The 26,080-nt window shown below is 45.1% G+C and overlaps 1 protein-coding gene across 5 annotated transcripts in view; it reads left to right on the top strand.

Moving 5' to 3' along the window:
• Positions 1–26,080, top strand: part of LOC101158741 (copine-8) — a 126,090-nt gene that overhangs the window by 28,918 nt on the left and 71,092 nt on the right. For 4 of the 5 annotated variants that reach the window (XM_023952457.2, XM_078941880.1, XM_078941879.1 and 1 more), the window contains one exon: positions 25,012–25,052. In XM_023952457.2, the coding sequence (XP_023808225.1) occupies positions 25,012–25,052 (41 nt within the window). Of the gene's footprint in view, positions 1–51; positions 3,043–25,011; positions 25,053–26,080 lie in introns of those variants that run through there. The other variant, XM_078941878.1, reaches the window with a different exon arrangement.

Raw genomic sequence — 26,080 nt, 5'->3', positions numbered from 1 at the left:
TCTGAGAGAGGTATTTTCTAAGTCGCGAGCTCTTTCCTTACCCCCACACAGGCCTTACGACTGCGCTATTGAACTGTTGCCTGGAGCCGCCCTTCCCAGGAGTCATCTCTACAGTCTATCTAAACCTGAGAGAGGGGCCATGGACCGGTACATCACTGACTCTCTCCGGGCGGGCCTCATAAGACCCTCCTCATCGCCTGTTGGAGCAGGTTTCTTTTTCGTGGGCAAGAAGGACGGGACGCTGCGTCCTTGTATTGATTTTCGGGGGCTCAACGCCATAACTATTAAAGACAGGTATCCCCTGCCTCTTATGAACTCCGCGTTCGAGTCTCTGCAGATGGCGCGGGTGTTCACCAAGTTGGACCTGCGAAATGCATACCATTTGGTGCGCATAAGGAAAGGCGATGAGTGGAAGACCGCTTTCACCACTCCCCTGGGACATTATGAATACCTAGTAATGCCTTTTGGACTTTCTAATGCTCCGGCGGTATTCCAGAGACTCATAAATGACGTGCTCCGAGATTACATACATCATTTTGTGTTTGTTTACCTTGACGACATTCTTGTTTTCTCCAGGAACCTCAACGAACATAGGCGGCATGTTCGCCTGGTCCTCCAGCGGCTCCTGGAGAACAAGTTGTTTGTCAAGGCTGAAAAATGTGAGTTCCACTCCCCCAGCGTGTCATTTTTGGGCTTTGTGATTGCTGAGGGGGAGGTTCGTCCGGAACCCGCCAAGATTAGTGCTGTGGTCAACTGGCCTACTCCAGAGTCCCGTAAGCAGTTACAGAGGTTCCTGGGGTTCGCCAATTACTTACGTCGCTTCATCCGTCATTATAGTTCAGTTGCGGCTCCACTTACTGGCTTGACCTCTACCTCATCCCCGTTTCGCTGGACTGAAGCCGCTGAGGCTGCTTTTTGTAAACTTAAACACCTGTTCACTACGGCGCCGGTGCTCGTTCAGCCGGATCCCTCCGTCCAATTTATTGTGGAGGTCGACGCCTCAGACGTGGGGGTTGGTGCGGTATTGTCCCAGCTACATAAGGAGGACAACAAACTGCACCCCTGTGCTTTTTTTTCCCGCAGGCTTACTCCTGCGGAGATGGGGTATGACGTCGGGGATAAAGAACTTTTGGCCATTAAACTGGCGCTGGAGGAGTGGAGGCATTGGTTAGAGGGGGCGGGTCAGCCTTTTGTGGTCTGGACGGATCATAAAAACTTGTCTTATATCCGGACCGCAAAACGGCTGAACCCAAGACAGGCACGGTGGTCACTTTTCTTTGCTCGTTTTGATTTTGTGGTGTCCTATCGCCCTGGCTCCAAGAACGTGAAACCTGATGCCCTTTCCCGACAGTCGGAGCCCTTAGTTGAGGTTCAGACCCCTCAGACGATAATACCCACCGCTTGTGTTCTGGGTGCTCTCTCCTGGCGGTTAGAGAAGGACATTAAGGACGCCCAGAACCACGAGCCAGACCCTGGGGGGGGTCCTCCTAACAGACTTTATGTCCCAAGGGCCATGAGGAGCCAGGCCCTCCAGTGGGCCCATGCTACACGGTTCACCTGTCATCCCGGAGTGCACAGGACTATCACCTTCTTGCGTCGCAGTTTCTGGTGGCCCGGTTTGGCTAGGGATGCCAAGGAATTTGTTTCGGCCTGTATGATCTGCGCCCAAAATAAGGTCAGCACTCAACCACCACCTGGGTTGTTACATCCCTTACCTGTCCCGAGTCGTCCTTGGTCACATGTAGCGTTGGATTTCGTCACGGGACTGCCTCCGTCCGCTGGCAAGACGGTGGTTATGACTGTGGTGGATCGTTTCTCTAAGGCAGCCCACTTCGTGCCTCTGAGGAAACTGCCGTCTGCCCCTGAAACAGCCAGGCTCATTGTCGTACATGTGTTCAGACTACATGGAATACCAGTGGACATTGTTTCTGACCGTGGGCCACAGTTTGTGTCACAGGTTTGGAAGGCTTTCTGTGCGGCCTTTGGTCCCTCGGCCAGTCTCTCCTCAGGCTTCCATCCCCAGACTAACGGGCAGGCGGAGAGGACTAACCAGGACCTTGAGGTGGCCCTCCGGTGCGTCTGCTCCCGTCACCAGTCGTCATGGAGCACCCTCCTGCCCTGGGTGGAGTATGCCCATAATGCCTTGACGTCATCAGCTTCGGGTATGTCCCCGTTTGAGGGTTCCCTGGGCTACCAACCACCATTATTCCCTGAGCAGGAGAGGGAGGTGGCCGTGCCTTCGGTGCAACACCTTTACCGACGCTGTCGACGCATCTGGAGGGAGGCTCGTGCAGCACTCCTACGCTCGTCTGCAGCAAACAAGAGACTGGCTGATCGGCACCGGCTACCGGCACCCACCTACACGCCGGGTCAGTCGGTTCTCCTGTCCACCTCCAACATCAAGCTGCGGACGGAGTCAAGGAAACTCGCGCCCAAGTTCATCGGGCCATTTGTGGTGGAGAAGGTCATCAACCCTGTGGCAGTCCGCTTGCGTCTGCCACGAACCATGCGAGTGCATCCTGTGTTTCATGTTTCCCAGGTCAAGCCTTACATCACGAGTCCTCTCCAGCCCGCGCCCGCCCAACCACCACCACCCCGCATCATCGACGGTTTGCCCGCTTGGACGATCAAGCGCATTATGGACGTCAGACGTCGAGGTCGGGGCCTTCAATACCTGGTGGATTGGAAGGGTTATGGACCTGAGGAGAGGTCCTGGGAGCCTACGTCAAGGATCTTAGATAAGGGCATGCTTAAGGACTTCCACAAGCGGCACCCTGACAAGCCTGGTGGTGCGCCCAGAGGCGCCCCTTGAGGGAAGGGTATTGTCAGGAGCCGGAGCCAGGGCGGGTTTGGTGGGTGTTTTCTCACTTCCGGTTTTGGGCTTTTATTTTGTTACTTCCTTTCAGGGCTCACTGTTTCACTAGGTAACTTCACCAGTCATCACCGGCACCTGTCTGCTCACCTGTTTGTCATTCCCATTTGTGTATTTAAACCCTGGTCTGTTTGTTTCTTGTCACTGGGTCGTTTTGTAAGTTCGCTTCAGTCATTTCAAGTACTATTGTGATTAAACCTTGTTTGCTTTTGAAGCTCTTTTCGCTGTCCTGCATTTGTGTCCCGACTCAACCTTGACAGTCACACACTTGTGACCCCCCTCACAGACTTAACATAGCCCTCTAGCCCCCGTCAATACACTGTGACGTGCTCTGGCTGTACTTCAACATTAAATGCAATAACCATTCCTTTTTTTTACTGTACTGTCTTTCTGACTTTTATAGGTATTTATTAAAAAGAGCTTCTGGAAAATAAATTTGCTGTGCACTGCATAATGACAATAGAAGATTCTGATTCTGAGTTATAAGTCCTGATTCATGAATCAGTCCGGAGCGAGATACAGTTCAATGATCCAGTGAGCTCTGAGTCATAAATCAGAGGCTACGCGTTCATACGATTCAGCTCGTCTGGAGGTGAATTGTTCAGTGATTGGTCCAGAGTTACAGGTCCTGAATCGTACTTGTTCCTACGGTTCAGCTCAGACCCAGAGAGCTGGCTCTTAGCTCTTCGGGAAGAAGGGATGAGGAACTGCACCATGTTGTTAGCAGAGCAGTGTTGCTCAGGGCCAATGAGTGAGCCTTTTGTGTTGTGAGAGTTTTTACTTCTCAACAGAGAGGAAAAACTAGTGATGTCGCAATCTAAGCTGGATACTTTTCTACAAATGCAGGTAGTTAGTGGTGGAAGGAAATGAATCAGTTAATGAGTCGGTTGGGAAGATGAATCATGATTTTACAAGTCAGTAAAGCGACTTGTGAGTTTTGAACGATTCGTTCATGACTCGCACATCACTATTGTACAAAATGTATATTTCAGTCAGACAACTCATGCAGTACAGAAGATTTATTCCATATGTCTTTCAGTTTGGCTTAAGGCTTCGTTCAGATTCATAAAACAAAGATCTCCATAGAAAACTTTGGGTGTTAAACTAACCACCAAAACCAAAATGGAGATCAGCAAGAGTTTGAAGAGAAAGTGAATGTTAAGATCAGTATTATGTGTGATTAAGTCAGATGAAGTGTATTTAGGACGCATTCCATATTCAAACAGACAAGTATGACTGCTATGTGTGATGTGGCACCATTGACTGTTGGGCTGCTCCCGTTCGAGTACAATACCACGAAAGGAACACACTATCTAGTGAAACTGCTATGTGCAGTGATGAAAGTCTTCCGGGAATTCCCGGAAATCCGGGTTTTTGAGCAAACTGATCGTATCTTCTGGGAAATAAAGACCTGATCTCTACGGACAAATCGCTTCCCGGATGAAAAAAATGTATGAAATCGGCGAATTTTCGCTTTATTTTCTATATTTCTCCGTGGATTGCTTTCACTATGGGCGCAACTATCTTGTCTTCGTCTTCCCGGCCTATTGACCAATGACGGGACGTTTTAGTTGCTTTTGGATGAGAAAGCAACTAAAACTGATGCTTTGTTCCACCCATCGGGACGATCAGCATATATATATCACGTAACATATAGTACGCTTTTTGTGAGAAAAAGCGATCCAAATCGAGAAAAAAAAAGAGTTAAGGACTAAAACCTGGTTAATATGTATTGCTTTTGTAACTGACCATGGTTTAAAACATGCTTATACATTGTTTGAAATTGCCATTTATGTCAAATCTGTGAATGGTTTGTATGTACCGTTTGTAGTAGTTTGTTAAATCTGGTCTGGGATCTTCTTCTTTATTTCTTTGATCAGTGCCCCATTGACCAGGAGAACCCCCCCCCCCCCCCTCGTAGATGAAGAATTGATGTATTATGTTATAGAAAGATAGTTTAAAGCAGATCCCATATTTTGATGTAATTATAGTTTGAGAAAACAGTATTTCTAAAGCAGAAACATATACAAATAAATGAGGTACTTTCATTGAATATCATAGTATCATAGGACCAGCAAGTCCTTATTGGCAAGTCAAACAAGGGGTTTGAATGCCAAATCATGATGCTCCAATTAGTCTTAGTTTCTTGATTAAGAAGTGTATAACTAGCTGCCAGAATGTACCAGAATTCATCTAAGACCATGTATTTTTCAAAAATTTCGCTCCGCGCCCGCCATATCGCTTTAAAGAAAAGTTCAGGGATTATTTCCTTGCTTGACTCTCATCACTGTATGTGTGACCTGGCACCTTTGACTGTTGAGCCGCTCCCGTTCGAGTACAGCGCCACGAAGGGAACACACTATCTAGATAGAAGAGAAAAAGAGCCAGCAAATTGAACGTGGAGCCAATCCGTCAAGAAAGACGCTGTAGGTAACTATAAATTGAAACTGCCATGAGCCAAACCTATAAGACGACACGAAGCTTAACATCCAAAAATTCTACTGGGATACCATCGTACGAGCTTAAGTAACATCCATAAATATGACGCTTCCATCTGAAGTACAATGATACGAGCTTAACGGTCATAAATTAGATGCTTCCATTTGTCATATTATAATACAAGCTTAAGAAAATCCCAAATTCAAGGCTTCCATCTTGCAAAATATTGTATTCAAACATCCATAATCCAAGAAATTATTTTCCTTTCTGCTTCTAATATAGTGGTTGATTCAATTCTGAAGTCTCTTTGAAAGGTGGAGGAGGTCCACCGCCCCATCACTTTCAGTGCAGAAATAGATACGTGGAGTGCAGCCGTCGATGCAGCTCCAATTCTCAAGGAGTGCAGGGGCAACGATCTGCAGGGAAGCAGAGAGCAGAGACTGTGGAACTTGGAAGCAATCCAACTTTGTCAAGGGTTTTACATCATCCACCAAAACTGAAGTGCTCACCGGGGAGTAGGGGGTCACAGGCTCAGCAAGTGATGCATGGATAAAGACAAAAGCAGTATCAGTCTTGGCAATGAATATATGTTATATATTAAACACTTAGAAACTGATCAGTTTTAGAATGCTTGAGATAAAGGGAATAAAGGTGCTTTTAAATAACATATCTGAGAAAGTGAAATCAAGTAGTGAGTTTAAAAAGAAGGTTCTATTTGTGTATTCACTGCACCATAGAAAACCATCAGAGCACAGATTCCAACAGAGAATTGACAGTGAAAATTGGAACCTGCACGTAATCTTACCACCAAAATGTTATATGCACCAATGGTAGAGAGAAGTAACCTTTTGTCATTTCCGGAGGGACGCACCTTTAGAAAGCCATCGAGGAGCAGGCGAATGGAAGGGTATCCAAGGATCAAGGAGATTCGTAGATGAGGAAGGTCGACATCCCACGTAGCAATGGACGGCAGCTCGGCTGGATTTGATGTTTTGTACTTGATATCAGCGGTTCTCAAATAGGTGGACAACAAGAGCACAGATAACTTAAATATTAATTGGCAAAGGGGTGTCTTGATACTGCAAATGAAGAACAATTTGAGATCCATGAGGGCCCGTATGTTTTGATAGTATTTAAACTGGCTGAACTTCATGCATTTAGAGGCGGATGACAATAAGTCTCTAACTGGAGATACTCTTAGTCGAGTGCCATCTGCTTGAAAGCAGGGCAGGTTGAAGATTGGCTTGCTGACACCAAATTTAACTCTTGGAACTGAAGCTAGAGCGCGACAGTGATATACGTAGTTTCCACAACCAGGACACACATAAAATTTTTTCATAGTATAAAGTTATTTAAATACTAAACCATGTCAACTGATGACCCATTAAACTACTTATCATCGCACTTCTTGAAACAACCTTTGTAATAATCTCCACGGCTGTATTCTCTCAGAACACCATAATCCCTTAATGGACCATTAGAGCTGTGGATTTTGGGTTCAACATCCTAAATTTCTGGCGGCCGGACATTCATAAACCACTCTTCATAAAATTCCCCCCAAAACCAACGGAGGCACAGCCACAGAAAACAAGTGGAGGGAGACCAAAGACCCAAATAAGTCATCGTCATAACGAAACACCACTCCAAGCATCGAGAAGGAGAGACCAGAAACGCAAGACAGAGAAACATCCAGAACAAGGAACACGGAGGTCTGGGACTGAACTACCTGGAACAAGAAATGACCGTGGGGAATAATGCACTTAGCAAAATTCAGGTGGCCCAACAGCGACAAAAATCCCTTTTTATACATCCAAAGATTGAAAAAACGAATGCGAGGGACTTCATAGTGGGAAGAGAGGCTTGCATCAATGAACTAGAAAACCATGGCAGAAAATAAATCCAGACGGGCGGAGGACCATACGTCTTACTTAGATAAAGCGGAAACCCAAGTTCGAAAACGAGTCGCGACCATAGAGATGCAATGTCCAGGGATAAAGGAGGAAAATCGACCACCGAAAACATCAAGAAGATGCAAAACTTAAGGAGAGCCCATAGGATTATGCAATTTCCAGCACAGGCCTTCTGACAAATGTAGTAGAAAGGGATATTGGAAAGGTAAACCAATAAATAATACTTTGAGCGCCACCTAACGCCAAGAAGACGCCACTGGGAGGGATGGAGAGGCAGAACAGTGAGAACATCTGGGGTATCCGCCTTCCCCAGCCATGCACCGCGTCCGGTGGAAATCATCATGGAGATGGCAAGGTCAGCCGAAGTGCAAAAAACAAAATAGAAAGGATCACGAGGAATTAGGCGCCGATGCCCAGAATGGATGAACTGCGAGGCGCAGAAAGGTCTGATTTATCGCTCCAAACCTGAATACTTGCGAGAGGCCACCCTTAGGGGCTGACTCCAAAAACAGGGCCCTGGAAAGAGCCCATCACGTAGCCCCCACAAACCAGCTAGAAACCCCTGAAACAACCAAAGAGAGAAAATAACAAAATATGTGTTAGGTTGAGAAACAGGGACGCGTACAAAGCTGACTCATTTACAAGGATGGCTGATGGTAGTTACCCAAAGGCTAGGGCTGGACTCTCTGGGGAACACAGATTGGGGTGGCTGTCCACACACCCGCCGGCCCCAAGGGAGGAAGGGTGGAGCAGAACCAGATGCTGAGCATGCGGTGGTGACGACACGAGGATCGCTGTTTCCGGACCAAGCAAAATAAAATGAGAAAGGAGCCACAGATGCTGCATAGAGAGACCAATGACACGTAAAATGTCCACAGATGAGAGACAGGTCCAACAACGGACCAATCCAAATGCTGGTTAATCTATCCAATGTACAGTACACAGCAGCTTCAACAGAAAAGAAACAAAACAGAGAGCCACCATTACAAAGCCAGCATCGAATGATGGGTAAGATTCAAATCCAGCTCCTAAATAACATACAGCAACAGAGAAAAACACCAAAAGCCACAACGAATTCAGCCAGCATGAGAAACCCGTCCAGACGAGGACCGCCAGCCCTCACAACCACGGAAAAGACCCCACAATCCCTGAAACGATAACCAGATGACGCAGAGCCACACAGCAAAAACCAAACCAGGTGCCCATCGTTCCTTTTAAGAAAAGGAACTGCAATTCCCAGGGTCCTTAGGGGCGTGATGTCACCGGGTCGAGCAGAGAACCAAGAAGGGCTGCGAGCAAGAAAAAGCCTCAAGCTTCAGAGTACCCGAACACCGCAGGACGCTGACCCCGTAGACGCATGCTTGAAGCGCGAGTGCTGCGGCGCCAAAAGACGGAGGGGAAGACGCGGGGAAGACGGATGCCCCCACATCAGAAGAAGGGGGACGATCGATTCTGTAAAGGAATGGGGGGAAGACATCATGATGCCGAAAAAAGCGAGAAGGAGAACAGCGAGCATGGAGAACCAGTGACGAACGCAGAGCTCGCGGAAATAGAAGAAGGGATTGGACCGCACCTGGACTTAAGTAGGACGCTGAACAGGTGAGTTGATTAGACTGAACCGCCCTCAGGAAGGAGTAACCAGGTAAACGCACTGCTGAGCTGCCTGCCTGAAATACTCCCAGGGTCGTTTACTTTGAAGAACCAAAGGAGGGTACATAAAAAAATGTAATGTCACAGAACATAAAAAAAAGTAAGCAGAGGCAGTGTAAGCTGACCACTCTAGAAAAGATACTATCATTACTATTATGAAGAAAATGTGTATCCACTGTGGCTATGATACCAATGTTTACCAACTTATCAATGATTGTATCATATCATGAGATACCTACTCAAAAGGGATTTCAGTTTTGGTTTTGTTGGAAAACAGAAAAACCAAACTGCACCGTGCCCAGACGTGGCATGCGCTTGCAAAGATATGTTGTTTATTTCGTGATCTACTGGCATGCCGACAGGGCTGTTTACGGGACATCAGTCAGACCCAAGCCACCAGTCTTGCTTTCTTTTGGTTCCCTTAGTGGCGGGATTGTGTTTTCAGCGTTCACCTTGAGACTTATCCATCAGGTCGCTGAATTAGAATCTTTTTCTGTTAAGTGCAGCTAAACATTTGTCGCTTCGCCTTTGGCATGTTGACTGCCTTGCAGCTTCATCCGTTCTTATATGAGACCACCCACCCTTTGCTGGAAAGGTCATATTATTGGCTAGAATGGCATAGAAAACTGACTAGAATACAAGTGATTGACTTATACGTAACAATGCACCAAAAAGAAGCACCAAAGTCTGTGTTTTTACACGATACTTTGTTTGACCACGCCGCTTTTAGCCAAATTAAAAAACGGCATTGTTTTCTAGCACATAGTTTGTACAGAGCGGCAGGATTTCATCAGCAATTCGCTTCTGAGTTGTGGGTGGGACTGTTGGCGCAAAAGTAAGCCTTTGCTAATTTCCCATCATCCCTTTGTTTTTATGCTCTCCCACTAGCTTACATCCTCTTACTACCCCAAGATAGTATAAGTGATGCAACAGAAAGGGGTGAGCAACATTGGAGATTTCCAGCCGTACAGGTTTGAGCCTGATGCCAGCTCGGATGAGGAAAAGGAAGACTTGCAGAGATCTATGTGTCTGCAAGTGGATGCAGCAGAATGTAGTGGAGCACGGAGACTGGGGATATCTATTCTCATTTTGTTAATGCAGAGGTTAAACTTTATTACAAAGTGTCCATTTTCCACAGTACAGCTAATTAATCTCAAAGGAAAGCAGACTATTTCCATGCAAATAAGTTGGGGAAAGCTAATGAGACTGATTGTCCGCCCCCCCGCTGTGCTCTTTCATGTAAAACGCCTTCACTCTTTCGTCTCATATCATTCTGTCAGTAATCCTCTTTTATGTTTTTTCTTTATTTCCTCTAATCATCTTGTTCCTTGTTCTGCTCTTCTCTCCCTTCTCTGCTCGTCTAAGCAGTGGACTAAAAACCCAATTTATTTCTGCAGTGTAAGAGGGGTTTGGGTGGGGTGGGGGGCCGTTGTGTTGTCAAGGTAACGTGCTGTCAGGGACGTGGCCTCTTCAGGCAGCTTGAAAGTATCCCTGCATATATTCCTTAATTGAAAAGTAGGGAGGAGGCTAATAAAGAAGAGAGGAAAGAAGGATGAAAAAGAGAAAAAGGATTTAAAAAAAGAGAAAGGCGGGAAAATGGGAGGGGGGGGGGTGTCACACCTGGAGAGGAAAGGAAAGAACAGAAAAACCAGAACATGTGAAGCCACAAATACCACGGATGGCATCCCTTACTGAATAAAAAAATGACACACAACTGTCATTCAGGTCTGCCAAGTGACCCCGATTGGCTGACAGCTGTTGTCATGGTTACCCCCATGCTACTTCTACCATGTAGCTCCCCCCTGTGAGCATGAAGACACACCTCCCGTGTGCATGTGTGAAAGGGAAATACCCCCCACACTCATACCCCCAAATTCCCTTCAGACCCTGGGATCAGGCATTTCACGTGTTAAGACCCAAAAGCATCATCTTTTTCTCATGGAACAGATGGGTTTCCTTTTGGTAGCAGCAGAGGAATGTTCATTCATTCATTTTCTATTCCCTTTAGTCCCTTTCGGGGTCACAGGGCTGCTGGAGCCTATCCCGGCCACTTGTGGGCGAAGGCAGGGGACGCCCTGGACAGGTCGCCAGTCTGTCGCAGGGCAGAGGAATGTTATGGAAGCAAATGAGCAGAAAACCTTTCCCTCCAATTTGTTTCTAGACCGCATTTCAGCGCCTGTTTCAGTGAATGGCAGCTACCAGGGGAGGCCAGGTGTGAGACCAGGTGTGAGGTCAGGTGAGGCCAGGTGTGAGGCCAGGTGAGGCCAGGTGTGAAGCCAGGTGTGAGGCCAGGTGAGGCCAGGTGTGAGGCCAGGTGAGGCCAGGTGTGAGGCCAGGTGTGAGGCCAGGTGAGGCCAGGTGAAAGCAGGTTTTGAAAGCTGCATGATTTGGTTTTACAGTTTGTGTGTTGGCATCGCCTTTAAAGACACACTGGGATGAAAGTTGTGTCTTGGTGCTTGTAACATACTCTTCTGGCCTTTTCTGATGATGAAGGACACATGTTAAGGAAATTAAGGGGTGCAACAATGAATCGATTAATTGATTTAATTGATTTCTATTCCTACAATCCAACCTCGTCAATCTGTCTGAGGCAGAAGCCAATCAAAACGATCTACATGATTAAAAAGAAAAAATTAAAAATGAGATAAATCAATGATTGAATTGATCCGGGAAAAGGGGGAGGGGGTCCTTCAGTGCAGCTCTCATTTACAGTTAATGGGGGGGCCACAATCTTCATCCTCCAAGCTCTCAGCTATGGAGGTGGGTTGGGGGGCGGGCTTTCTCTGCACCAACAGCTCACACGTGACTTTCTGATGAACTACTGCCGCTCTGCAGAAGCTATGTCCTTCGGAAAAAACCAGCCAGACTGCAAAAGATGAATAGCGACATAGTGAGGGACCACCGTATCTCAAATGATGATTTGTCTTAAAGCTTTATTGGAAAATGTTTCAACCAAAAACCAACTGACCAGCAACTTATGATAAGAGCCAGTTAGTTACAGCAGGAAGTGCAGAATGTCAGCTGGTTTTTGGGAGAAGGAATCACATTTTCCTATCTTGGTAATTATACAAAAGAAGCCTGATTTAAACATGACAAAAAGCTATAACGATTGAATTGAATCATTTATGAATTCCAGTCAGCAAACTGGGATTCCCTCAAACCTGGGTGTACTCCGGATGGCAGCCTTCAGCATCCTGCCGCCTACCTCTGGATGAAAAGAGAGGAAGAGCCAGAGGAAAGGGGGGAGAGCGTGACTCACCCACACTATTCTGTGAAGTGGAACAAACCCTTGCAGGGGGAGCCCAGGAGCCCATTTGGAGCGTCGCCACATGTGCTCGGAGCAGCAGTCAGTCATACGCTGGGCTAAATCTGAACATCATAGCAAGTGGGCTTTTTAACTTAAGTTGACCCCCTGCTGCACACTAATGCAGAGTCGGTAAAGAGCATGAGGTTTATTTATAATGATGGCAAAAGTGCCAATCATTTATCCGTGAAGGATCCTCTATGTTCACTCTAACAGCCTTAAAAAAAGGAAAATATGCTGATTCATCATCCTCAAGTGAACAGCAGTCATGAGGGCGGCTAATCTTTGCCCCCAACCCCACCGGTACTGGTCCGTCGGCACTGGACTGCAAAGAAAAGAAACAAGACCTACATTTGTCCAGTTTTCTTTGTATTCGGCTTCTGAGGGAAGTTTTATTTTGGAAAGCTACTGGATTCCCTCCACCACATCCGACTCCTCCTTGAGTCAAGTCGCTCGTTTACAAATCCAAATACATCCTCTACTTTCTTTAAGTGGCCGCTCCGACTGCTGACTTGAAACCCCCATGCTGGCAAAGAGCAACAGAGAAGAGCCAGTGAGGAAACAGAAGAGCCTTTGACTTCAAAATAAAAGAGAGCTGCATTGTAGAGACAAAAACCAGGAGACTTTATTACAACAGATGTTCCCTTACACCATAAGAAGAATACCTTATATTCATCAACTGTTTAATGTTACATTGATGTTGCTAATAAAGTTGATTAAACGGTGGGTTCACTTTACTATATTAGAAATTAACACTTTTAGTGAACTTTCTTTTTGTATTAATCCATTGCAGCTTAAAAGTTAGAGCTGAAGAGAAGTTGGCAAACGCGGATGAAGAGCATGCAGATGAAGGTTCAAGTGGGGACTACATTGTTGAACGGCCCCAAAAGTTCTGCTGTGTGGATGTATTTGGGTTATTTAAAGAACAAAGTACCGTGTACTGCAAATTTTGCAGAAGACAGGTTCGGTCTAAAACTGGAAATACCACCAACCTTTTTATCCCTTAAAGCAGCACCACCCTCTACTGCACACTCAGTCTCCGACAGCTGATAAAATGGTAAGACCTGCGCTACAGTCTTTACAGTCGGCTTTTTTCAGTGATACACCAGACAAAAAAAAACGACATTGTGACATCACAGATACAAAAGCCCATTGTCTGGCCAAAGACATACTACCAATAATGAAAATGATGGATTCAAGCATCTATTCATCTTCTTTACCGTTTATTCCCTTTCGGGGTCACGGGGTTGCCGGAGCCTATCCCGGCCACTTGGGCGAAGGCAAGGGATGCCCTGGACTGGTCGCCAGTCTGTCGCAGGGTGGAATATAGGGTTGGGCGATGTCCCTTAAATTGGCCGTTGACGATGTTTGCTGTCAACCATCGGGATGGACGATGACATCGTCGGGGGGGGGGGGGGGGTATTTTTACATTTTTCGTTCTTATATAACTGCTATTCGTTTTTTTGCTTTTTTCATTTTATTTCCCAACTAATGACTCATCCGCGATGATCCAGTATAAACTGAGGGAAGTGACTTTAACAAAAAAAGTAACAAACAAAATAGAAAAGAAGTAGTCCGCTCCCGCACTTCACTAGTGAAGTGGACCGGCGGAGCGCGGACTTAAAGCTTTGTGTTTTATGGGAGGGGGGGGGGGGGGGGTACATGAGCGGTATGCAGTATGCGGTATGTGTGGGAGATTTAAGACTGCGATCCGTCCCGCAGCTCTAGGGGTACAAGCAACCGAACTCAGAACCGGGTCTAAACGTGTGTCTGAGCACAGCTCGGATCGTCAGCACACACAGCGGTTTGAGGTTCAAAGCAGAAATGTCGCTCAGTCCTTAGAAAACATTCAAACAATCACGCGGATTTGTGTTTCCAGTCGTGTCCCGACTAAATAAAGGCTGATGTTATTCTTACATGTTTACGTGCAGCCAGCCAGCAGCACCACCCAAAGCTAATGTTGTTAGCCCGTGTTAGCATACTGCTAATCCTGGCTTTGTTCAGAAAAAGCACTGACCACACGGATTAAAATTCAAATGATGAGCGAACAGGTGTTTCATAATAACCGTAACATTATTAAAAGCACGTTTAGAAGATCGTCTCGTATTTTACCGAGCTGACATGTCAATGTAAATAGCCGCTCGGCGCTGTTTAACATTGTTTTGTATTCAATTTTCAATTCAATTCAATTTTATTTGTATAGCCCAAAATCACAACAACAGTCGTCTCGATGGGCTTCGAAGTAAAACATGAAATCAAAAGGATCACGAATACAAAGAGTTCAATAGAAAAATACTAAAATGAACTAACAAACTGACTAAGCTATACTGGCATTCCTGCCCTTAGACCCCCCTTCGCGGTAAGGAAAAACTCCCAAAAAAACCGGATTCCGGAAAAAACGAAGAAACCTCAGGGGTGCCCACATGAAGGAGGGATCCTCCCCCAGGACGGATAGGCGATTTACCAGAACTCTTAGAGAAGAATTAACTTATCTAAATCTACAACTACATATATAAAAGTCCAGCAGACGAGCTTCATCCAGCCGTGGTTATCGGGACAGTCAAAGGCGCGAGTCGAGCCGGAGACAGGAACCACAGCCAGGTGTAGGAGCAGGAGCAGAGACGAGGTAAACGGTCAGGTACAGAGCAGAGACGAGCCAGAGATGAGCCAGAGGCAGGATCCACAGCCAGGTGTAGGAGCAGGAGCAGAGACGAGGTACTCGGTCAGGTGCAGAGCAGAGACGAGCCAGAGATGAGCCAGAGGCAGGATCCACAGCCAGGTGTAGGAGCAGGAGCAAAGGCGAGGTAAACGGTCAGGAACTGGAGCACGGATGAGCCAACTGGAGTCTGGAAGCACTCCCACTCCCCAGGAGGGGAGAGGAAAAGAGGGACAATACATGAATCACTGCACCAAACAGAGGCATGGAGAACTAAATGATAAATTATGATCAAGAATAGAGGAGAGGAAGGGTAGAAGTAAAAAAGGAAAGAGGAAAGAACCCCAGTGCACCATAGTTACCCCAGCTTCAACTTCTAGCAGCCTTTTAAAAGAAATAGTTATTATTAAGTTTAATTTAAACAAACTAACATTAAGTTAAATAATCTCTGAATACTAACTAGTCTGACAATAAGCCTGTCCAAAGAGGAATGTTTTCAGTCTAGCTTTGAATGTAGAAACTGAGTCGGCCTCTCTTACATGAGCTGGGAGTTTATTCCATAAGACAGGGGCTTGGTGGCTAAACGCTCTACCTCCAACCGTACTTTTACTAATTCTAGGAACCACAAGCAGTCCTGCATTTTGCGAGCGAAGTGTTCTGATTGGTTGGTAAGGGACTATGAGGTCCTTAATATAGGACGGGGCCATTCCATGTAAGGCCTTATAGGTTAACAGGGGGATCTTGAACTTAACTCTAGAATCAACTGGGAGCCAATGGAGTGAAACTAACACAGGAGTGATGTGATCTCTTCTGCTAGTTCCAGCTAACAATCTAGCAGCTGCGTTCTGAACAAGCTGGAGACTTCTTAAGGAACTCTTAGGACACGCTGCTAACAAGGAGTTACAGTAATCCAGCCTCGACGTAACAAATGCATGGATGGGTTTTTCAGCATCACTCTTAGAAAGTATATTTCTGATCTTAGCAATATTCCGCAGGTGAAAAAAGGCAGTTCTGCACGCCTGAGATATGTGAGCCTTAAATGATAAATCCTGGTCAAGTAAAACCCCAAGGTTTCTAACTGTGGAATTGGGGGCTATACTTATACCATCCAGGGAGACTATCTGAGCAGACAGAGCATCTCTGAGGTTTTTAGGACCAAGTATAATGACCTCAGTTTTTTCTGGGTTCAAGAGGAGGTAATTAATTGTCATCCAGGTCTTGATGTCACTGATGCAGGCGTTCAGTTTCTCTATCTGGTCATTCTGGTCAGGCTTCATGGATAAATACAACTGCGTATCGTCGGCATAACAATGAAAATTAATGCTGTGTTTCCTGATTATGTTTCCTAGGGGTAACATATAAAGCGTAAACAGGATCGGTCCCAAGACTGAGCCCTGTGGGACTCCATAGTTGACTCGAGTGCACTGAGAGGAATGGCCATTTACATTAACGAACTGATACCTATCAGACAGATAGGATTTAAACCACTGGAGAGCAGATCCTCTGATCCCTATGTCCTGCTCTAATCTATGGAGTAAAATACCGTGGTCGATAGTGTCAAAGGCTGCACTGAGGTCCAACAGGACCAGAATAGAAAGTAGTCCCTTTTCTGAGGCCAATAACAAGTCATTAGAGACTCTAACTAGTGCAGTTTCCGTACTGTGGTGAGGTCTAAACCCCGACTGAAAGTCTTCAAAGTGGCTGTTGTCCTGTAGGTGGCAGTAAAGCTGCTTAACTACAACTCTTTCTAGGATTTTAGAAATAAAGGGCAGGTTTGATATCGGTCTATAGTTGGCCAAGATGCTAGGATCCAAACTGGGCTTTTTCAGAAGAGGTTTAACAACTGCATATTTAAAAGACTGTGGCACGTAACCCGTTTCCAGAGAGGCATTTATCATTGTTAATATGGGATCATTAATTAGGGGAAAAGTTTCTTTAAAAAGTCTAGTGGGAATTGGGTCTAACAGACACGTTGAGGATTTGGAGGACGTAATAATTGATGTTATTTCCGCTTGATCCACAGCAGTGAAGCAGTCTAATGTTACAGAGGTTTCTATGGATGCCTCCATTTCTACCGCTTCAGCCTGATCTGGGCTGATAGTAGGAATAACTTGATTTAACTTATGTCTAATATTTGAGATTTTACTATCGAAAAATGTAAGAAAATCATCAGAGCTGAGAGAAACAGGAACATGTGGTTCTACTGAGCTCTGACTGCGAGTTAATTTAGCTATAGTGCTAAAAAGAAATCTTGGATTGTTTCCATTCTCTGATATTAAGGTTGAATAGTACTGGCTTCTAGCTCTACGCAGAGCTTTTTTATAATTTAATAGGCTATGTTTCCAGATATCCAGAGACTGCTCTGAACCGGAGCGGCGCCATTCTCTTTCCAACTTACGGGTTTCTCGTTTAAGAGAACGAGTTTCAGCGTTAAACCACGGTGCTACTCGGTTTTGTCTGACGAACTTAGGTTTCAAGGGGGCAACAACATCGAGTGTACTCCTGAGGGCTTGTAAGGCATCATTAACAAAGTGGTCATTTATACTAGGACTGATACTATGGGAGCTGGTCTCAGAGTATTTTCTCAGAATATCACTAAGTACTGGCTGAACTGTGTGTTTAAACTCAGACACAGAACGGTCAGTTAAGGTTCTTCTAAGCTGCTTCTTATTCACTGGGACAGAAGGATGTTCCAGTGTAAACTGGAAGGTAATCAGAAAGTGATCAGAAATGATGGGGTTAAGAGGAAGGACACTCAGCTGGCTGATCTCTATCCCATGGGTTAGAACAAGATCCAGGGTGTGCTTATGACAGTGAGTGGGTTCATTCACACTTTGGGTGAAACCAACATCATCTAATAAAGCTGCAAAAGCCTTTCCTAGGCAGTCACTGGGGTCATCAACATGAATATTAAAATCCCCTAATATTATAATTTGATCAGAATCTAAGACAATAGTCGATAGGAAGTCGGAAAACTCAGTTAAAAATTCTGAATATGGGCCGGGGGGGCGATAAATAATTCTGAGTAAAACAGGTTTTCGAGTTTTCCTGTTTGGGTGACTTAAAGACAATATGATGCTTTCAAATGAATTATAAGCATTTTTAACTTTAGGGCTGAGAAGTAAGCTAGACTGTGATATTACTGCCAAACCACCTCCTTTCCCTGAAATCCTGGATTTCTGATAGTTAGCATAAGTGGGGGGGGTTGCTTCATTCAATCTAACATAGTCATCCTGATGGAGCCAAGTTTCTGTTAAGGCTAAAAGACTAAGATTGTTATCAGTAATTAACTCATTGACTAAGAGGGACTTGGAGGAAATGGATCGAATGTTTAATAAACCGCATTTAATGACATCATAATTATGCTTGTGAGAACTGCTGTCTGTCACTTTGAGGTTTCTATGACGCGCTCCTTTCATTTGTCTTTCAGCACATAAGCTAAAGCTCGGACCTGCTTGACTTTCCCTGCATGGGTTTTGCACCGGCACTAACCCTAAGGGAGGCTCAGATGAGCGTTTTACACTGCTGCTCTGCGCCCGGGTCTCGTCTCTGGATTGTCAGGTTAACAGACTAAGGCTAGCAGAAATGTTTCTAGAAAGAAGAGCGGCACCGTCCCGAGTGGGATGGACGGCGTCTCTCCGCATGAGACCGGGCTTCCCCCAAAACGCGCTCCAGTTATCCACAAAACATACGCCGTTTCCTGGGCACCATCTAGAAAGCCAGCGGTTAAATGATGAAAAGCGGCTGTACATTTCATCATTGACTAAGTTCGGCAGGGGACCAGAGAAAATTACAGTGTCGGACATCGTCTTAGCCAGTTTACACACCGAAGTTACGTTTAACTTAACCACCTCTGACTGTCTCCGTCGGGCATCATTACCGCCTGCGTGAATCACGACTCGACGGAACCTGGACTTATTCTGAGCTAACATCCTAAGGTTCCCCTCGATGTCACCAACTCTGGCCCCCGGATAACACCTGACTGTAGCCGCTGGGAGCTCCACGTTTCTAACTTCAGAAGAGCCTATAACCAGAGTTGAGTGTTCAGCGGGTGTGTCGCCGAGGGGGGAGAACCTATTACTAACGTGGAGTCTAGGGTGCTCTAAGTTTTTGCGTTTAGCACTATGTTTCCTCCCAACCGGTACAAACCCCTGACTGTCTCCCGGCTGTTGGGAGGGCGCTGGGGTGCTAACTAAGTTAGCCCTGGTAGCGCGGCCCGCGCTACGAGTAACGACCTGGCTAGCCGGCTTAGCTTCCACTGTGCGGAGCCGCGCTTCTAACTGCTCCAGCCTGGCCTCCAAGTCTAACACAAGACTACACTTAACACACCTACCCCTATCTTCACTAAAGGAGGCAGGATCATCACTAAACATATGGCACATGGGGCAGGAGAGAGGAGGAGAGGCGGAAGGAGTGGTGGTGGCCATACTAGGTTCTAAGCTAAGGCTAGCGGTGTTTAAGTAAAGAGAAGTGGTTTATTTAGCAAAATGAGAAAAGTGAACAGCAAGCGGTTTAACAGTGGTGAATTCGCTAATAAAAGGTACTAGATGTGAATATTAACCCAGATAACCCTTAGAGTAAGCAATAGTAGTAAGGCTAATGCCAAACAAGAGGACAGCAGTCACACAGCTAGCACTGGGAATAGCTCACCCGGAAATGACGTCACAGGAAGTCCACCTATATTCTATATTCTGAAAACATTTTTCTGGGCCCATGTACACGGTTGGATTCTAATCTGACCATTGATCCCATCAAGATATTTTGTACATGTAACCGCGGCTTATGGTGTCGACGCGCAACGTGGCGGGGGCGTGGCATCATGATGGTGGTCTCTCCATCGGGATGTCAGTCACCCATCACGATGGACGATGATATCGTCCATCGGCACAACCCTGGTGGAATATCCTCAATCACACATCCATTCACTCTCACACTCACACCTATGGACAATTTAGAGTTGCCAATCAACGTATGAAGCATGTTTTTGGATGGTGGGAGGAAGCCGGAGATCATGGAGAAAACCCACGCATACACGGGGAGAACATGCTAACTCCACACGGACAGGTCCCCCATTGATGTTGTGTGTCATATTTCACTACCACATCTGACATGTGGTCAAGTCGCACGTCTGAACCTTATCTTAGCCTCTCTGCCCACTGCATCAACCAAGACTGGAATTTGAAAAGCAGATGTCTTCAAACGGCCTTGTGTCATGAGGACCACATGGGGGAAGCCGTTGCTTTGGGCCGGTCAGAAGACGAGTCTGCAACCCATAGTGGGACAGACGTAGTGAAGGCCACGTCTCTCTCCAACTGGACCCGGCTGCAGGGCTTTGGACATCAACTTCACTTAACTGTTGGAAAGTTGGGGAGCAGAAAAGCAATCCCATCTGTTTTTTTAACCCCATTTAAATATAATACGATGTTTCAATCGACGTTAAAAAGCTTATGCTGACAAAAAATCCCTCATAATGAATATTTTCATGTTGGCTATTCAACATGATTTAGGAGATACGTATTGGTGATGCATGTTATTTTTCAGTGTAAATCAACAAACTCTGTAGTTTGTATTGATTAATGGACAGTGTGGGAGGAGCTACAGTCTAAAGTTTTTCTCGCCTTCCTTCTGACAGACAGGAAGATGTTGATAGACGCTGAGCATTTATATGCTATTTGCATTTATAAACTACTCAGTGTGAAATCTGGGCCTTTTTTGATGAACACGGAGCTGATAATCAGGTGATGGGAAATGTTTTTAGATGAGTGAAAATGAACATTTCCCACGTCACACCTGATCATCTCTATTGGCAGCAGCACACTGGTTGAAAAACACTGGTCTAAAACAATAACACAGTTAAGTATCCATCTTTTTTTTATAAGTTTGCCTCAGAAAAGTAATTAATTTTTAATATATGTTGATGGGCAACATTGGTTTTGAATTTGGCCATTTGTTTGAGGTCAGTTTTTCTGCTTTATGTCTTTCTGGCACTGCTTTCCCAAAAGGATCTATGTAAAAATGTACATTTCTCTGCATTTTAACCCTCGTGCTACGCTAGGCACTTTAATGTTGGGAGGTGGGTCATCTAGACCCACTAGACAGAGCTCTGAACCTTTTTTCTTCAATGATTTGTGATCTTCACTGGTGTCCATGGATTACATGAAATCTTTTCACCTTTATCCACCTTTGTCATGGTAGGGAGAACACCTCAATGGAAGGGGGGGGGGGGGGGGGTCATAGGATAGCACAAGGGTTACAGAAGCATTGTCTGTGATGCAAACAGCTGTCGGAGTGGCAGTTCCACAGGCCTGTCTCATGAGCTGAAATGCTTTCGTTTTCTCTGGCAACATATCAGGCTCTGGTCAATCTGTCATTTGCTTAGTTCACACAGTTCAACACGTATTCAGAAATGCCTCATTTCTGGACACTTCCGTTCTACTTTGAGTCTTTTTCACCTGTGCACGGTGTAACGCCACAGTCAGCTGTCTTATGTTACAAGAGCCAGGTCACCTGGTCACCTGTTTACTGCTTCTGCAAAACATGTAGCTGCTGTGAGAAATTTTACCAAGCCTGGGTTTTCACACACGTGAACAATGTTGTTGGTTCACGAAAGAAAAAGTAGCAATAGTCGAAGAAAGAACTTGAGACGGGTAATAATCATTTTAAAGATGCTATGAAACTGAATCAAATCCAACTAACCATGTTTGCATTTTTGTAAATAATTCTGTTTAAGCATGTTTAAAGGAAATGTCTGGTTCATTTGTGACCTTTTCCTTTATAAAGGAATTTGTTCATGTGTGTGTACGGATCGAGTTGATCCCTACACACGTTGATCCGTCCACCTTCAGGCTATTTAGTTAACTGTACATGGCTCTAGTATTTTAGTGAATGGATAGCTCAGTTCCTTAAGTGTGGGACTGGTCCACTGGAAAATCAGGGTTCAATTCCTAGGGTGCTCAATGAGTTTCATCCAGTGTGAGTCCTTGGGCAAGATTCTTTATGCAACTGCCTAACTACGTAGCCACGAGGGGTCTCCCTTGCCTGTATTTTATCTGGTTCCCAGCCCGGATAAAATACAGGGTGTCTGGAAGGGGATATGGCGTAAAAATCTCTGCTAACTCACCTGTGTGAATCGGAGAAAACCTGACTCACTGGGGCGACCCTTGAATGGTGAAAACCATAATGGCTCCAATGTGTCTCGCTTTTACTAGTTTCACAATGTTCCCTTTGGGTCCAGTCCAGTTAGTTTCTGTGGATACCCAGTTTTGTTTAGGGATGTATGAACCCCACTGGTGAAACCAGATCCTCCCTGAAAATCCGATCCTGGATTCCCTTTGGCAGTAAACCCTAGTGCTGTGTTCACAAACTTTCCAAAGTGTAAATGCAGATCAAACCCAACACAGCTCTGCAAAGTAAACAGGATTCACCCGTTTAGTAAAGTTTGTCTGAAGATCTTGTTCTGAATCACGGAGAACGGGTTCTTCAGGTTTGACGGCACGTCTTAGTGAGGTCGGCCAACAACTTGTGTTTTGGAAAAAAGCAATGAATTTTCAACATAAGCTGTGCAGATGTTTGGCTGCTGCTTTTGTGGTTGGAACCTCCAAGGCTCTGAACATGGAAGCAGGAAAGCATGAGACCAAGGCATGTCTGAGAATAATTGAATGCTCTGTTGAAGCTCTGCCTCACACACCTCCCCGTCCTCGCTGATGTACACCACCAACCGTGGTCACGCCGCAGGATCATTAGCGGCGAGATATGAAACGGTTAGGCTCATTTGGGACATCTGTAAAGGAACTTTCCTCTTCTCCATGGCACCAAATGTGGGTAAAGGAAGGTTTCCTGGAGGTCCTTTAATCATGACACTCGTTTAAAGCATGACATGAAAACAGACGAGCAAGAGATCAATTAGGAGTTGTAGCATAAGTAATGACAGAACTAATTAAAAAAGATTCATCTGTGTAATCATGTTCTTAGACCGATAGGCACTAATCCCCGTGGACCTAATCATCATTTGCAGCTGGGAAACTTCCGCCTCAGTCTCTTTTAGAGCTTCAGGTGTCTATCCATCACTGTTTTCCTGTCTTTGCTTGAATTCCTGAGAAGGTTTTGCATCCAGAAATGGAGCTTTGTTCTTCTCTTTGGGGTTAATCCGTCTTAGCCTTTGGCATGTTGCTTATGAGGAAGTGTTTTAATTCATTACTCAGATTGGTTTTCGTCACCCCATGACAGGAAACAGTGGAAGGATTCCTACATTCCTCTGATGGGTTACAGGAGCAGCAGACGTGCTGGTAAAACCCCCTGGAACCAAAGTCCTTCATGCATTCACAGTTCTGTTTTTGGAGCACTGCTCATTCTTCACAAAGCAAACGTGAAACTCAACAGCAGTAACAAGAAAGCTCAAGTTGAAAGATTACTGTACTATACTGTACTATGAGATGCACCTAAAGTCCCAATTGTCTCAGAAATCTAGAGTGCGTCTCATAATCTGGTAAATTTGAATTAAGTTATGTTTTTTCATTTATTCAAATTGTTTAAGTTTAAATCATATAGTCATACCAAATCTTAGTTGGAAGAAATGCTAATTGTTTCTGATGTTTTCTTGTCCCTGTATTATCCTAGTTTTTGTGTGTGTGTATGCGCGTGTGTGTGTGTGTGTGTCATTTTTATGAAGTGACAACTGAATCTGCAGACATTGGTCTACAGCTGCTTGCAGAGGCTTCAAAGCCCAGACATGCATTTGTGGGAAGAAGCTGAATCCTTTGTGTCTAAAGCAGTGAACCTGATCGTGAATTTCAGAGTGAATGGAACCATTGCTGCAAGTAAAACACTAAGAGATGAGTGTTGGACTTCTGAATCTTAGTGGATCTTTTTGTATATCTGGAGAACTGGGTACAAACTCCCAGCATTTCTTTACAGTCCATTCCTCGTACGTTTCCTGACATAACTGGGATTAGGTGAGCTGGAGGCTCCCGTCCATAGACTGGACACCAAGCTGAACTCCTGTCAAAGCATCAGATGAGTCGTCGCAGTAACGTTTATACGTTTTACTGGACTCTCTCAGTGAACAGGGAGTAAAAACTGAAATACAAAGGAAACAATAAAAACCCATGTACAGATTCAGACTGCCTTGAAATAATGAACATTACTTTAAAATAGCATGTAATGAAAGAATAAATCCCACTGGAGTTATTGGTGTGTCTAACCGCAGATGGCATTGGATGAAGACAACCTGTGATCCACGTGGCTTTCTCTACAGGAAGTGACCTCACTAACCTGAACTAACTTTATTACCAATGACAGCATCTCTTTCTTAAAGAGGAACACATAAACTACACATAACATGAATGGCGTGTTCTGTGTGTTGTCACAGTTGGGATGGATTTGCGTTGTGTGAGTGAGCCTCTGGTGTAGAGGCATGTTAAGCCATAGAGGAACTGAAACTCCAGTCACGTTCTCTAACTCTAATTCATCCAACTCATGCTGTCTCAACTGTTAGCCTCCAGAAGTATCACAGTAATTCATCACAACATTTAAAGAACAGAAATGGAGTCTCTGTGGCATCAGGCCATTCAGTGTCTCAGGTCCTCCGTTAAATTGTTCCACAGTGAAGCTCAGCTCTTCACATAATGTCACTCATCACAGAGAATGGATTGAATTGAGTGGGTCTGAGGCATTAGATGAACAAATGATCATGTTATGAATTCCCAGAGTTAAAATGTCCTCAAAACATGGAGATTTTCTTGTTTGCTGCAGGTTTTACTGCAGGTACAGTTCATGCAGTACAGAAAATGCCTGCCGAAGCTTTTAGACGTTCTCATGTGGTGTTTTAAAGCTGCAACTTCATTATTAAGAAACGAAATGATGGCCGAGGCGCAGACGTAGGGCGGTCGACCACTGATAGAAAGATTGCAGGTTGAGCCCCTACCTTCCATGTGTTGACGTGTTCTTTGGCGAGACGCTGAACCCCAGGTTCCTCCTGGTGGGGTCCGGCAGCGAAGCCGCCATCAGTGTGTGAATGTGTGAACGGGCCTTCTAAGAAGGTAGAGAAGCGCTATAAAAGTAGACTCCGTTCAAAATCAGGACACTATGTGTGTATTTTAATGCTCCATCTGTTTAAATGGACAGACTTGAGCTTCTCACCAGGAAATTTAGATTTTCATTTCTTTCCTCTTTGTGTCTATAGAAACCTGTTGGACATGGACACCTTCTCCAAATCAGACCCAAGTGAGTCCCATTGAATCTTTTATGTCATAACTTTTCTTCCATTTTCTTCTCTGCATGCTTATTTATCCAGATTGGGTTTTCCTTTCTTTGAGCTTTACAATGACTAACAAATATTCAGATTTCATCCTAAACCTTCAGAGAGCCACTCCATCCTGTTTTTAACCTGTTCTTGTAGCATTTTGTCTCATGATGGAGGACATTTATAAAAGGATTTAAGAAGGAAACTGCATTTCTGAGTATTTCTCTATTTAAATTGGGACGAATTAGGAGCAGATGGAAAACTGCCACCTAAAAAGCTCTCTTTTGTGATGCAGCAAGTGAAAGGGGCGGGGCTAACGTCTCCCAGCTCCACCCCTTTCCGATTATCCACTGCAGACAAACAGATCCATGAACGTCTTTGTTTTCCTGAAATCTGGATCAGAACTGGACGGATGGATGGATCTGATGTTGCTGCCATTTAAATACACTGCTAATGTTAGCTTGGAGTTATGGGGGCTATAAGCTAGCAAGAGTGTAAACAAAGGGATGATGGGATATCAGTGGAGGCTTACTTCTACGCCAACAGTCCTGCCCACAACTCAGGTGAATTTGTAACAAGCTCATGCTGCTCTGCAGAAACTATGTCCTCATAATTAAAATACCACTGGGATCAAAATATGATTGGAGTGGAACAACGGTGCCGTAGCTTCAGTGTGGACGCTCTTTGAATTACCGCAACTATTTGACCGTCTGTGTAATTATCGTAATGCTAATAGATCCTGGGAACTCAGCAAACAGTTTATGCTCCCATGCAACACTTAAGTAACATTACGCTAATTGTGTAAATGGTTGAAAAGCTACAGTAATTCAAAGAATGCCTGTTATTTTCCTGTCCGCTGGCAACAGCTCTGATAAAGGGTTGATCTTTGAAGGGCCATGTTGTGCAAAATCAACTTTATGAGCTTTTAAGTAATGTTCATTCCTCACTATAAACATCCCCAAAGTGGTAGTTTGATCCGTTCAAGCATTTCTGAGTATTCCTCTGAAAA

Source organism: Oryzias latipes, chromosome 23, assembly GCF_053564925.1.
Source record: "Oryzias latipes strain Hd-rR chromosome 23, Olatipes_Hd-rR_3.1".
Lineage (NCBI taxonomy): Eukaryota > Metazoa > Chordata > Actinopteri > Beloniformes > Adrianichthyidae > Oryzias > Oryzias latipes.
The sequence above is the reverse complement of the archived record's forward strand: the minus strand, read 5'-3'. Positions and strand labels throughout refer to the sequence as shown.